The sequence below is a fragment of the Archocentrus centrarchus genome, chromosome 23 (genome assembly GCF_007364275.1).
Source record: "Archocentrus centrarchus isolate MPI-CPG fArcCen1 chromosome 23, fArcCen1, whole genome shotgun sequence".
Lineage (NCBI taxonomy): Eukaryota > Metazoa > Chordata > Actinopteri > Cichliformes > Cichlidae > Archocentrus > Archocentrus centrarchus.
In genome coordinates, this window is record NC_044368.1 from 12820323 (window position 1) to 12835514 (window position 15192).

General features: G+C 42.3%; 2 protein-coding genes across 2 annotated transcripts in view; one reads left to right on the plus strand and one right to left on the minus strand.

The window, feature by feature from the left end:
- wnt5b (wingless-type MMTV integration site family, member 5b) overlaps positions 1-15192 on the plus strand; it is an 89659-nt gene that overhangs the window by 43708 nt on the left and 30759 nt on the right. Inside the window, exon 3 of the mRNA XM_030719821.1 lies at positions 6001-6090. Coding sequence (XP_030575681.1) covers positions 6073-6090 — 18 coding nt within the window. The 5' untranslated portion in view covers positions 6001-6072. The remainder of the gene's footprint in view (positions 1-6000; positions 6091-15192) is intronic.
- On the minus strand, positions 10197-13926 carry fbxl14b (F-box and leucine-rich repeat protein 14b). Its single transcript, XM_030719820.1, has one exon. It carries the CDS (start codon positions 13293-13295, stop codon positions 12093-12095), a length of 1203 nt encoding a protein of 400 aa, XP_030575680.1. The 5' UTR covers positions 13296-13926; the 3' UTR covers positions 10197-12092.

A 15192-nucleotide genomic window follows, 5' to 3' on the forward strand; every position in this document is an offset into this window, starting at 1 on the left:
CTCCACACTGACAGGAGCCAGTTGAGTTTGTTCGGGCATCTGACTAGGATGCCTTGTGCTACCGGGAGGAGGCCCTAGGGCAGACCCAGGACACGCTGGAGAGATTATATCTTTATACACCTCAGTGTTCCCCCAGATGAACTGGAGAAGGGAGCTGGGGAGAGAGAGGTCTGGGCTTCTCTGTTTAGGCTGCTGCCCCCGCACCCGGCCATGGATAAGTGGAAGAAAATAATACATTTCTTCCCCGCAATTTTTCTGGTGAAAACTTCCATGATGACACAACATATCAGTTATTTAATCAACAAATCCATGTGAAACAATGTTTTTTGTGTCGTTATGCACCCAGTGCATCAGATTTCAGATATGAATTTAACTGTTTTATCTTTTATCAGTTTGTTTGTTTTTTACAGTATACAGCAAACCTTCTGGCAATGACGTGTTGATGTGCTGTCCTGGAGGAGTTGGCCTACCTGTGCAACCTCTGTATGGTCCAGGTAGCACCTCATGCTACCAGCAGTGACACTGACCAAATGCAAAACTAGTGGAAAAAACCTGTAAAACCATTCTTGTTTTGGGGGTTGTCTCATTGTTGCCCCTCTGGTCCACCTGTTGTTAATTTCATTAACACCAAAGCAGCTGAATCTGATTAACAACCCCCTCTGCTACTTAAGTGACCAGATCAATATCCCAGAAGTTTAACTGACTCAACAGTGCATTTAAAAGCATGATTCAAACTGTATTTTATAATATTCAAAGCCTTATAGCCTTACTTTGTTTCTATACACAAAACCCAAAGATCCTGCAATAAGACTGGACAAATGCAAACTGCATGAAAAATGTCCAACGTAAATCTCTTTTTCTCTCATAAGACTTCTTACACACGCACGCACGCACACACACACACACACACACACACACACACACACACACACACACACACACACACACACACACACACACACACAAACCAATCAAAACCCCATATTTCTTATAAAGTGTGAATCAAGCTTTTACCAAATCCTGACTTGACAGGCTGGTTATCAGCAGGAACATTACAGCTCTGGTGGACACTCTGAGTCTAAGGCACTTTCAGTTAAATTCGCTCAGCATGCAAATTGGGAAACTGTAATTCATTTACAGGGAGATAAGAGCACTACTCTGTCTCAATAATTCCTTTATATACTGAATATTAAATAACTGTTTGATGGAGATTTTCTTATGGTTTGAAGGTTTGAATGTCCAGGGTTAATTGAATTAAACAGGGATAGACCCATACTCTTAAGTTCAACCCCTTTAGACCTTCCTAGGCTCATTTTTAAGAATTTCCTTGTGCTTGGATCACTTCAGGCTTCCTTTTACTTTTGATCGTCTTGGTCATTTGCTGTATCATACTATTTACTATTCCTGCTTTTTTGTTTAACGACAGAATTCACTTGAGCTTTCCACTTTCCACTACCAGATAACCCATGGTAAGATCTTCCTGAGCCTGGCTTTCCTCAGTCTTCATGTGCACCTATAAATATGTTATAAGGTTGTGATTGCTTTGGAGGAAACATGATAATCATTCTTCACCAGTGTCACAGGGTTCTTGCAACGCTTTGGGAATTTGGAATAGTTTTTTTTTTTTTTTAATGTGCATCATGCCCCCAAAGATGCAAACACGATTGCTGTGAAGACGGGGAGTGCTGCATCTCCTCAGTCAGGGGTGCAGTCCGGTCGCCGTAGGTGTTCAACTCCGGAGTAGCAAAACATCCCCAGATTTTAACATTCACTCTGGGCTTGATACACTGCTGTATCATTATCAGAGGGAACCCATCTGTCACTGCCTTTATTCTCAAAATAAACATGGATTCAGCACTCAGTAGGACTTTGGTCTGAGCCCATCCCAAGCATTTGCCTTGTGTCCTCTTCTGAAAAGTGGTTTAGAGGCTGCTGCTCATCCTCTGAGACAGGATTCTTTTGACAGGACTTTTGCACATAGCTTGCATTCTTTATTTAGTGGATTCTGTATTTTTGATGCAACTGCTTTTCTGTCTCTTAGTGAACAAATCTTGATGTATTGATCTTCTGCAGATGTGATGGCTTTTTGTGTCCCTGATCATACAGTGGAAGCGGATTCAGCAAACCGTTTTAGAGCATCATAAACTCGCTCTTTAGAAGCTTTCAGTGTATGTGAGAAAGCCCCTCTTAGAATAAATACACTTAGTTCCTTTCTCAGTGAGAGCCAGTCAATCCCAACAGCGCTGACTTTACCTTAACAAGAACATTAACAGTCCCAGTCTGTGAAGGCAGTTTGCCATACATCTGAGTCCAGCCCTTATCACGATGTGCAGCACTGAATGGCTACTGCATGGTCAAAATGTGTGCTAACAATTGCATGCATTTTTTTTTTTTTTTTGCTTCCATTAGAGAGGGGAAAGCTTGTCATACCAGCCACCTCTGATTGAGGTTGTAGGTTTTACCGAGGTCACGAATGTGAAGAAAGCCTGTCTCTGTCAAACCGGGCTGATACTCTGCACGTCTCATGTTCAAGTCTGAGGAGATTTGTTGTGTTTTTATTTTTCAACCTTGAATTTTTGTGGCTGTGGCACCAATATAGATTTTTGGATCTCAACATGTTTTTGCCTTCTGGTGAAAATCTGCCCACACTCCAAGAAATTTGCTTGAATCTTTTTTTTCTTTTTCACAGCTGAAAAAGCCGTTTTAACTCTCTGCGCTACTGGCTTTTAAAACATAGCTTTTAGGGACATTTAGCATGTAAAATTGCATATTAAGGTTTTAAAGCTCACCAGTTCATGACATGTCATTTCCACATTGTTAAATACATATTTCACTGACTGCAGTAATGTAGCTAGCCATAGTGGTAACAGCTGTTGCTTCCATAAGGCAGGCGTTACGACTCCCTGTCCAGACCTCTTGGGATGTTTTTTGTTGTTTCTGTTTACCTTTCAGCATCTTCCTCCTGCCCTCTGTTGCCCTCTGAAGGATTCTACCCCAAAAATGTCTCTGAAAAGTCATTTTAATGTAGTGAAATCTGTTCCATTGCACAGTGTTCCCTGTCAAACACGTGTTAAACCCTCTCGACTGTTGCTGCAGTTTCCTGTCTCCCTTTCTGCCTGTTTCCCTTGTTTGAGGAAAGGATGACAAATTTTTAAAGAAAATAAAGAGAAAGAAAAAGTTTTCTCTTTATTGATGCTTGAATGACAAGCTCAACTGACAGGAAGGTACAGAGAGCTGGCAGAGAGGAACACACACAAAGCGAGTGTCTATGCACATGCATTATGCACACGAGCCTTCAATCATACGTATGCAGGAAGACAAGCACACCACACCACCCACGCTACCAACACACTGTCTCACCTGACAAATTAGAATGAGTGCGAGCCTGTTGGTTTTTGACATTGCAGGTATCTGTCACATTTCTGTCAGAGCTTCACGTGGTTTCACATCAAGACAAAGAAAGCAAAAAAGAATCCACGTGTCATTCTTCTCTCCCTTCTCTCTCGCGTTTTCTCTCTCTCCGTCCATCATTTCCTTCCTGTCGTTCTCCGTGTGGAGCAGAAATAGGGAGCAGAAGTCGGCATCACGTGCTGCATAATTCTCAGTCTTCCAATTGTAATTGCCAAGGCTTTCATAAAAGATTCAGCGACAACGTCCATGGTTTGATTTTGAATAAAGCAGCATCTTATGTTTAAAATGAAAGATTTAGTGTGTTGTTTTCTTATCCAGTCTGCTGGAGCTGTCATTTTTATGCACAAAATAGGGCAGAATGGCAAATGTAACAACAATGATAATTTTCTTAACACGGCTCATGCTAAAAGATCTCCATATGCTGCAATATGAAATCTCGGTGCTATGTAGCCGTAATGGCGGTGAAGGCGACTGATAACAGACTGAAGAGGCGGCCTAATCAGCAAAGACCCTTCAGCAGTAAATGACCTGATAACAGCAGGTGGTAGATTAATGAAAAGTTGAACTCCCAGAGGATCTAAGATTGAAGAGTGATTTGTTGTTTTAGTCACTGTAAAATGATTACCAAATGTGGAAAATCCCCCTTTTTCTCAGTTTTCTCAGTTTCTCAGAGTGGAGCGGCATGAAATATTGGAAGCATTTAATGTCCCCAGAGGATTTATTAAAATGTAGCAGTGTGCTACAGTACTGCGCAAAAATCTTGAGTCACCCTTCCGTTTCTTTAGATTTTGCTAGGAAAATGGGACGTGGGTGCAACAATTCACTGAAATGTGTTTAAACATATATGAAAATACAGCATTTAAGGCAAAAACAGAGTTTGTACAATTTTAATGAGCTTGAAAGTCAATATTTTTCTTCTTCAACACTCTCACACTCTCTTTCTCTTGTAATTTCTTTAAGTAGTCTTCAGGAATAGTTCTCCAGGCTTCCTGAATGACATTCAAAGCTCTTCTTTGGATGTTGGCTGCCTTTTGTTCTGTTCTCTGTCAAGATGATCCCACATTGCTTCAATAATAATGAGGTCTGGGCTCTGGGGAGGCCAATCCATGACTGAATTTTTTTTTTTTTTTTTGAATTCAAGTATGCTTTTACTGCATTGGCAGTGTGCTTGGGATCACTGTCATGTTGAAAGATGAAGATGTTGCTAATCCAGATGGTATTGCATGGTGGCTCAAAGTCTGACAGTACTTTCCTGCATTCATAATTCCAGCATTTTTGACAAGATCTCCAAAACCACCGGCTGAACTGCAGCCCCAAACCATGACAGAGCCTCCACTGTGTTTTACAGATGGCTGTAGACACTCACTGTTGTATCTCTCTCCTGACCTCCACCATAGAGACTGGCAATAATTTGAACCAATGACTTCAAATTCTGATTCATCGCTCCATCAGACCTGTTGCCACTGATTTTCAGTCCAGCGCTTGGGTAATTTAGCATACCTCAGTCTTTTCTCCCTCCTGTCTTGACAAGTATTTTTCTTATTAATTGTTAAGAAGTCTTGCCCAACAATAAATACTAAGAATGTTATTTATCAGTGAGTGCCTGTATTGTGCTTGTTTATTGTGCTTGTTTTCCTCAGAAATGAGATCCTCTGTGGTGATCCCATTATTTTACCTTCAGCACCTCTAGCAAGCCATACCTTAATCAGCCGATTAACTCATAATCAAAGCATACATTTGTTGAAATCCAAGAGCAAATGAAGAAAATTAAAAAAACAAAACTAAGATGATCACAACATACATGAAAATGTATGTGTTTTCAGAGCGGTTACAAGCACAGAACCATCTCTGCCTGGAGAATCTGTTCTAGCAGAAAAAGATAATCAAGTTCATTTGTTAGGAAGGGTTTTCAATAATTCATCACTGATAGGTTGGATGATGTCAGTATTCCTTCTTTTGCTGTAAAAGTTAGATTTTTCAGAAGTGGAAAAAAATCTTTTTTGACCTTCCCCTAGAGCCTTACCGTTACAGAAAAGCAGCTCATTCCTTTGAGAGGAATGTGAAGCAGAGGTGTGTGCTCGTGTGTGTGTGTGTGTGTGTGTGTGTGTGTGTGTGTGTGTGTGTGTGTGTGTGTGTGTGTGTGTGTGTGTGTGTGTGTGTGTGTGTGTGTGTGTTTGCCTGGTGTCCAACTGAAAATAATTAGCTGGTCTGCTGGGCAGAAAACACGGGACTTTTACATAAGTACTTTTAATATATGTGTGTGCATATGTGTGTTGTTGCCAGCTATTGTTACAGTTTAGGCTGATTTTTGTATTTTGGAAGAGTTTTGGTGTGTGTGTGTGTGTGTGTGCGTGTGTGTGTGCCCAGACGGTATTTTAACATGGCTAGCCGACTTTTTGCAGCCCACAGTTAAACAGTGACTCACAGATTCCTCTCTCCCTCTCCCTCTCCTTCTCCTTCTCCTTCTCACCAACCTTAACTTTTTCTCATCTGTTTCTTTCCCTGTTCCTCTCCTCAATTTTTACCACTTCCCTACTTTTCTATCCTCCTTTCTCTGCTTTACTGCCTTGCCTCTTTTCCTCTCTGCAGGTTGGGTGCTGACAACAGCAGACTGTAGGACAGAGGTGCTTTTTCCTCCGCTCCTCTGCCTCTTCTCTGACTATGCCAGCTCTAAAACCAGTAAGTTACAATAAGACCACACCATCCCCCTGCTCTTTTCCTGCTATTTTTACTGTCAGGTTTTAAATTTTAGGTGCACTGCTGTTTATGTGGTTGTAATTACACTAGTTTTAGAAGAACACTAACACAGTTTTTAAAACCTTTAAATGTTGGCTAATGCTGGTTCTGAAAAGTGTGTACAGTATGTGTATGGATGTCTAAATCAAAAGCAATGCCAAATGTTCTTGACTGGAGCTGATGATAACAAAAAAAAGTTTCCTGAAGCACATAGACACACACTCCGCCCCTGAGGGCCCCTGGGACTTCAAAGAGCCGTCTACTGTGCCTCAGCGACACCTCAAGACCAGTTGCTGCAGAGAGGAGGAAGGAGGGAGGGATGGTGGGCAGAGAAATGGGAAATGGTGAGGGGGTAAAAAGGGAGAAAGATAAGAAGGGAGCACAAAAGGAAAAGGAGATAAAGTCAGAGGTGAAAGGAGAAAGGGAAAGGTAAGAGGAGAGTGGGAAGTAGTGAGGTGAGGAGACAGGAAGGAAATGGAATAAGGCTTTAAAATAAGTTGACAAGAAAAGAAAAAAAAAAAGGCGAGGATGAAAGATGACCAGCAGACAGGCAGAGATCTAAAAACAGGCCAGAAAAAACAGACAGACAGACAACACAGCAGACGGGAAAGACAGACAAGGAGCTGTTGCAGCCAAAGGCATGTGGGGGAGGGCAGTAACACTCTGCTGCTAATATCCCTGCTGCTTTGTTGTGAAGAACCCCAGTTCGCCTTTTAATGGCGAACTATTCCTTTAATGATAGCAGTAAAACACTCTCGCACACATACATAATACCGTTCCTCTCCGCCTGACAGGAAATGTGGTTCAGAGCACAACGTGACAAGTCACAGTTCAACTTTTACAACTTACAGGCCAAATGCGCGCGCACACACACACACACACAGTCACACACAACCCAGAATTCAAAAGCAAAAACAGCACTATGAATAGTATGAAAAGGTTCTCTCAGTGACCTATATGCTGCAGAAATGTTAGTTTTGTCTAATTTTAAGTGCCTGTAAGTTTTTGAATTAACTTGTTCGGGAGCTGTCAGTCAAGCAGGCAGGCGAGAGCTGCGAGGGTGAAGAGAGAATCACACTGAGAGGAAGCTACACTATGTTCTTTACATGAAGTCCTTTTTTATCCTGCCTCCCTACAGTGCACACATTCTTTTGCTCGAGTGCAACGCCGAACCTTCACCATCCATAGCAAAGTGAAAACCTGACCGTGTCGGGGTGGTAGCAGTGCCTTGCTCAACCCTTTGTGATACACATCAACATGGACAAGCAGAGTTTAAAAAGCATAGCAGCAGCTTTCAGCAAAGTAAGCTTTAAATTCCTGTGTGTTAGCCATGTGGACCAATCATGGCAGGACATTTGGTTTTACTGCCTAAAGAGATCTTAGCAAAAAAAAAAAAGTTTTGGAGATTTATTTATGGATATGGAAAGTGCAGTTTTTTCATTTGTGAGCTATTATGAAGTTTTATTATGTTTTGACAGAACCAGGCTAGTTTCTCTTTATTGTAAGCTAAGCTAACAACAAAGGGTCTCATGACCCTAAGGTACAAACTATTTGCTGCTTTTTTAGATGGATTCAAAACTCCAAATTATGCAAGTCATGTTAAAAATAAAAAAAAACTGAACCAAAACTGCAGGAAGAGGGGCAGTTTTGCTCGCAATGAACTTGTACAATTGTTACAAAGGGGAAGCGCAACTGTCCTTAAGAAGAGCGTGCGGTCTGAAACATTCAGCGGAAGTGAGCTCATATTTTAGCTTTTACACCAATCCTGATTTTCTTCTTGTAAACCAGTTCATTGTCCATGAAAACACTGGTAGCACCTGGTTTTGCACTGTATGCACAAAGTGATATATCATCCCAATAACCCTGCAATGCTGAACATCCTGCTTCTAAACTCACTCAGCTCTCTGTTCAAAATGCAAATTGAAAGTGCATTTTGCACAGTAACATTCATGTTCGTAGTCTCCTCACAGATTGTTGATAGATTTTTTTTTTTTTTTTTTTTTAATTTGAGAAGAAAACCTTCAATATTTTAAAGTAGGAAGGCCTGGTGCCTCTTAGTTCTTCTGCACCACCTCCAAGGACTCACAGCAAAACAGTGAGGAGCACGCAGATGTGAGCCTGCCTAATGTTAAAACATGACAGCCCTTCACTTTGTTGACATGTCCCCAGTAGCACCAGCACCATGGCTCAGGAGCAGACTCTGACCTTTGACCTCCCTGTGGAGTGTAGTGGAGGGGGAAAAAAAGAAGAGATTTTCCCTGTAGGGATTAATAAAGTATCACATTATCATTTGAATGCAGCTGATTGCATCTTCGTCAGTCTACGCTTCAGCCCGCTGACCTTTCTGTAGAAATGCACGATATGACCTTGTCTTCCGTATCAGTTCAGGAAAGGTCTGCATACCCAAATGTCGAATGATAAAGAAACAATTAGCTATGCTGTACATCTCCCACTTCTATTCATTAAACAGTGTTCAAGCTACAGTTTATTACAGTGTCAAACCTCTTTTACTTTACTCCTGTCTTCATGTCATCTTGCTGCAGCATGTACGGACTCCAAAACTAACGCAGACATTAAGCACAGAAATGCTTTTTTTTTTCTGGTAGATTTAAAGCAGTATTGATGTAGAATGCAAATTACATCAGCAACAGTAGCTCATAGGTCCTGTGTGTCTGCGGCTGACGAACAGGTTTGAGATGCTTCTGGGACAAAGCTGCTCAAAATGTCACAGACACGTCTTTTACGTCTCAGTGTGCACTCGTTGCAGCGTTATTGCACAAGACCAAAGGCCAGCTAAAGCAAACTTAAGAAACAGCAAACACTGGCATTCTGTGTGTGTGTGTGTGTGTGTCTTTCTTTCTGTCTCTCTCTGTCCCTGTGGTCAACAATCCCTCTGCTGGCCTTTATCCCCAAATCCCCATGGACAGAGAGTCAGGGGAGAGGGAATGCTTAAATGCTTTGAATGATGGTGTGGAATGCTAAAAAGCAGTCTCTGTGTGAGCGAGCGTGTGTGTGTGTGTGTGTGTGTGTGTGTGTGTGTGGTGGTGGTAAGGGGGGAGCAGAGCGAGGAGGGAGAGGGGTCGCTTGCCTGGTCTAGGATCTGGTATGCGTGACTGAACAAGAGGAGGGAAAAGAGAGGAAGAGAAAGAAAGAAAAGAAAAAAGAAAAAAAAAACGCACCAAAACCTGCCTTCCTAACTTCTAAAGGCAGACAATGGCCACTGACTGGCCTGGCAACCCCCTGTGTGTGTGTGTGTGTGTGTGTGTGTCTCTGTGTGTATGTGTGTGAGGTGTCACTTCACACACAGGACACGTCCTGATGGAAAGCAGAGAAGGAGATCTGCTCTAACCAACTTTTAGATCTCATTACGCTGCACATGCAGCTGCACAGACGCAGCTCTGCCACATGTGAAATAAAATACTGCATAAAGGACCAAAACTAATACCCCAAACCTTCCATTTAAACCAGGAAATCCACCAAATTCAACCCCGAAACCCTGAGAGTTACACATGGAACTGAGTTAAGCTAAACACCTTTTTGTAGCATTAGAGGATAAGAAAAAAAAAAAGAACAAAAACCTGACGTTTATGATTAGAAAAAATCAGCAGGGTAGAACAGTTTCCTGTAATGAACGCCTTGGTGATAATTAATTACACAGGCACTGGCAGCCAAATCAAGACGGCAAGCATCCATTTTGAATCTCCTCATAAATAATAAAACAACACAAGAGAAACATTTTTTTCAGCCCTTTTGAGAAGCAAGACAGGACTGATGAGGGACAATGCTCAGAGATGCGTGGGCGATTATTGGCAGTAAAGAATGAAAATAAAAGACATCATTGTCTTAAATGTGCCTGAAAATGGAATATATCTTTGTAGGACAAGACCATAACAGTTGTGACTGTCTTCATGGGAAACAAGATTAAAATACCTTGTGGGTATTTTTTTATATATATATATTTACCCTCCAAAAATCAAAACAAGAAAAAAAAAACAGACAACAATGAAGTGCTACACCTACACAAAAGTAATCCACACTGCTCTCTTTCGTTCATTATATAAATATCTTTAATTGTTTTAACCGTAAGAATATAAAACAATTTAATTTTGGGATTCTGCATTTTTTTTCTTTACAAACACATAATATACAGTACATCTTTTTATTGTCAAACACACACACACACTCACGCACACAGCTTTTTCAGCAGGACGCACATCCGTAGATTAATTTTCTAGCAGGTCATTGCATTACATTAAAACGTGCGCACACTGGCGTCAGTGTGCGTGCACGTGTGTGCATGTGTGTATAGCCTAAATGCATGTGTGTGAAACAGAGAGAGAGAGAGAGAGAGATGGGGAAAAGCAAGGTGGAGAGAGAGCGAGAGAGACGCATTCCACTTGTAACCGGAGACAGAGGAGCGAGAGAGAAAGAAAAATAATCGATTACTCCTTATTCTAAGCATGTCTCAAAATGGATTCAGGGTATTTTTATTCAGGGAGAAGAAGGGTGAGAGATGGTAGGAAAAAGAAGAGAAAGGATATCCATACCCTTCTCTTCCTCCTCCTCTCTCTATACACCGGTGAGAGCAACATGAATATGAATGTGTAGGTACAAACGTGGGAAAATAAAAGCCACGACACAAACCCTGATTTGTTTCCACGAATAAAGGCTAAGTTATAGAAATCACTTCAATTTGAAGTACGACGCTCTGAGCAACATTCACTGACATTTATCTCCACCAGCATCCCTTACAACAAAAATACCTACAGCCTAATAATCCTGTAAGGACATACACTGGGTTTAGTAATGGTCTGATCATACCTTTATCATGCACCTAGCATTATAGGATCACTACAGGTATAGGCTTACAATCTCGTCTCTTTTATACTGGTCAAAGCTTGAATGCAATGCATCTCTAAAGGGTGTAAAGTTGGACTTTATCCATAAAAATAAAAAAAACTAAAGGAAACAATATAAAAAGCTCTTGCACTCAAGCAGGTTTTATGTATTTTGCATAAAGCGACGTTCTCTCGCACTCTGGATTCGACAGCTTTGCCTTTCCTTTCCCTCTCTTGTCTCTCTCTGGCAATTTGCTCCTGTTTATGGGGGGAAATTAACAAAGGTAGTTAGATTGTGTCCTGGTCTCCTTTCTCTAGCTCTGCTCAGGGAAGAAGGAGGGAGGAAGGGAGGGAGAGAGAGGGGATGGAGGGATGGGGGAGGGGGCAGACACAAGTCCCTTTAGGCACATTTTCTCTCAGTCTCTCTTTCCTTCTTGTTTAACAGTATACACCCTTTGAAAATAACCACATACGAGGTAGCCAAATGTTCTTTTGTAGTTTTTTTTTTGTTTGTTTGTTTTTTTTAGGCGTGATGGCTGTAGCGGAGATTAGTCATAAATGTCTCAGACTCACTGCAAAAATAAAAGTCCCACATTGAAGTTTGAAAACCTTTCTTTGACTTTAAGGATGGATGCGAGTTTCACGTCCAGAAATTTATGGAAGCAAGTGTCAGGAAGAGAAGTTGATTCTTCTATTATTAGAAAGAAAAAAAAAAAAAGACACCTGATTGGAAACAACTGAGCTGAAATTATTCTAGTCAAAAGTCCAATTTTTACGAAGATATTAAAACTCGATTTGAGAGCAAAACATTTTGTTAACAGGGATTTTCATGAGCTCACAACAAAAGTTTTAATTGCTTTCTGCCAGGCAGAATACTGAGTCAAACACTGACTTAAATCCTGCAAGGCCAACAGAAAGAAAAACTCAACATTTGAGCATAAATCCTGGTCACATGGGAGAAGCACACCTTACACAGAAGGGATAAAGGAAGGATTTCTCTTTTTAAATAAAAGACATTCCTCTGCCCATACATCCCTCCCTTTTTCCTGCTCTAACCCGATCCAAAAAAGAAAAATAACACACACTCCAAAAGACAAGCATTTCCAATCACCTCACTTTCTCACTCTCTGTCATCTGCCAGAGTCCCAGGTTCAACACTTTAAGGCAGGGGAGCTGTGTGATCCTCTCCAGTCCCCTCTTGGTGATCTTGGTACATCCATACAGGTCAATGCCGACCAGCTGGGTCAGGTGGTCCGCTATGAGCTCCAGCCCTTTGTCCGTGATGCGCACGCACTGTCCAATGTTAAGGGTCCTCAGCTCGTGCATCTGCCTCACCATCCGGTTTATCCCGTCATCAGAAATGTGGCACGAGCACAGGGACAGGGACTTGAGCTGGTACAGCCCCTGCGCGATGTACGCCAGGGTCTGATCCCCTATCTTGTCACAGAAGGAAACATCAAGCCCAGAGAGCCTTAGGGTACCCATGGCAAGGTGCATGGTCCCTGTGTCGCTTATGTTGTCACAGGAGCGTAGGTTGAGGTTCCACAGGGAGGTCATGTGGGAAAGGTGGATCATCCCTGCGTCTGAGATCCCCCCACAGAAGCTCAGGTTCAGTACCCGGAGCTTGGTCAGCCCCTTGGAAATGTGTTTGAGTGACAGGTCCGTCAGTTTCTGACAGTCTTGGAGGGTCAGGTACTCCAAGTTCAAGCAGCCCTCCGCTGCGCTACGGGTCATGCCTGCCAAATGTCCAATCCCCACATCCGAGACATGTCTGCAGGACCTCAGATTGAGGCTCTTGAGTCTATGGAGGCCCCAGGCTATTAACAGAAGCCCCGTGTTGGTGATGTTGCTGCAGCCACCAAGCTCCAGCACCTCCAGGTTCTTCAGATACTGAGCAATCCTGCCTAGACTAGAGTCTGTTATCTGCTTGCACAGACTCAGGTTCAAAACCCGAAGTGATGGGATCTCCTGCACAAATGCATGGCCCAGCCCGTTATCCGTGAGGTTGTAGCAGCCGGACAGATTGAGGGACTCGATGTTGGGCATTCCCTGGATGACATAGCTCAGGCTGCGGCGCAGAGATAGGATCTGGACCCTCCGGATGCCCCTGGCCTGAAGGCTGGGGAATAAGGAGGGATTTGCCCGGCGGAGGTGCAGCTTGGCTTCCACCCCCCTCCACACTGACTTGTGGTAGGATGCGTCCCTCCAAGCGATACACACTTGGGCTACCCTGCCTTTGTCCCTCACATCCAGATAACTGAAAATCATTGCCAAAATTTCTGGGAAGAGGCACGAAATGTGCGTCTCCATTGTTTTTCAAAACCCAGGCATATAAAAATTAATACTCCACACCTCCAAGGCTGAAAAAAAAAAGGACCGGACTCAATCACACCCTCCTCTTGCAATAATGCAAAAGTAGCAACAGTCCCAGCTATCCACAGAAGTAAAAAAAAAGAAACAGGAGTTGTGTGTTTCTCTTTTTTTTCTCACACTGAACTGTGCAAAATCGATCAAACTCCCTCCAGTGCCACGTGATCCGGTCTGGTTGCGCAGTAGGATTCAAATGTATTAAAAAAGAAAAAGAAAAAACAAAAAAAAGAGCGTTTATTCCTGCCTCAACCCCTCTCTCCGCCAAAAAGAGGAGGAGAGGGGGCGAAAGGAAGAAGGAGGAGGAGAGGAGGAAAAGCGTCAATCCTTCCCCCTCTCGCTCCCTCTCTCAGACGACGCTTCCTTGTATTATACCTACAAAAAGCCTTCCTCGCTCCGCCGTGCGGGGATCCAGACGGTCATACATTTCAGAATAAGAAAGTAAAAACAAAACCAACTCGCTCACCGACACATATTCAGAAACGACCCCATGGTAGAAAAGCAAAAAAGACAGAGTTAGAGTGGCTTTACAGGCAGAGTGAGAGAGAGCGAGGGGCGTCCTGGGCTCAAAGCCTTTGTCTGCTCTTTTCAAACCGACTTGGCAGGGACCCCGGCACTCTAGCTTTACGGAAGGGGTGGAGGGAAGTAATAATATCACCCTTGTCTGTTTAAAATATAGCAAACAACAAGTAACGTTACTATGAGGCTTCTAATAGTATTCTAACATGCTGAAATATGTGTGCAAATATTTAATAACAAATGTAGTGTGGAAATAATTTGTTGTTTTATCGGCCCACCCCTACCCCCTCCGTGTCACAGAGTTGGTTTGTCCCGCCTCAGCTGGAACGGTGCGAACAGTTTCCCTTGGAAACCAACTTCTTACAATTCAGTTCACTTTGGGCTTTAACCCTTTGAGCGGACCACACAGGAAACGCAGGGAAGCCAAGTGGAGAGGCTCCTTTCAGTCCGCTTACTTGGCATGAACGTTCAGTATTTTTGTTCTGATTTTGTTGTTATTATTGTTGTTGTTGAGGAAACGCAACTAGAGCGTTTCCACAGCGGCCCGGAACGGACAGACGCGTTCTTTGTGTTTTTGTAAACAGCCCCTCTCTGTCCACTCTCTTCCAACATTTACTTTATTGCAAAACCAGAAAATAAATGTACTTTTCCAGAGACGATCAATCAACATGTCATCAGTCAAATGCTGGAAAGATTAACTGCGGCTGCAATAAAACAAAACTGAGCTTATATAATATTTTATATAATGCCGAAAACAATGTACAACCCGTAAGTAAAAATCCTTTTTAATTAAGTTCAACATGCTTTATTGGCGTGGTATTTGGCAGAAAGTTGCCAAAGCCTTAAGACCACATCAGAGTTTGTCAGTGTGTGGGTCCCTCCCTCCCTACAGACGCAACGCACACACACAAGGTTGCAGCTTTACAGCCTCTTTTTATAACTAATAGGCCTGCAGTATACAAATACACAAGATACATACATTAAAGTTGGGACATAGATTACTATGGTGATAAAATACTCTATAAAGTGTAAAAAAAAAAAAACTTTCTTCCTCTCATGTGTCTCTCATAAAGAACCAAACTTTGAAGCTGTTGTCTCACATCTGGCACTGGTTATGTTTTGATACTTGAATAATCAAAGACTTATTTTAGTCTCAGCTGATGGCACTGGGGATATATCAGTGTATGAGTATCAGTAATAGATTTCTATATATAGATACTTTCTAATATTGCTCATTCGGTGTATCAGACCATAAAAAAGATAAATTATAGTAACAAAGGTAGAAAAAAAAAGGTGTATCTTTTTTCACTTGTTTTTTTTT

What these genes read in the sequence shown, in the direction of transcription:
- fbxl14b (XM_030719820.1), bottom strand. Translation starts at nt 13,295, where the DNA reads ATGGAGACGCACATTTCGTGCCTCTTCCCAGAAATTTTGGCAATGATT.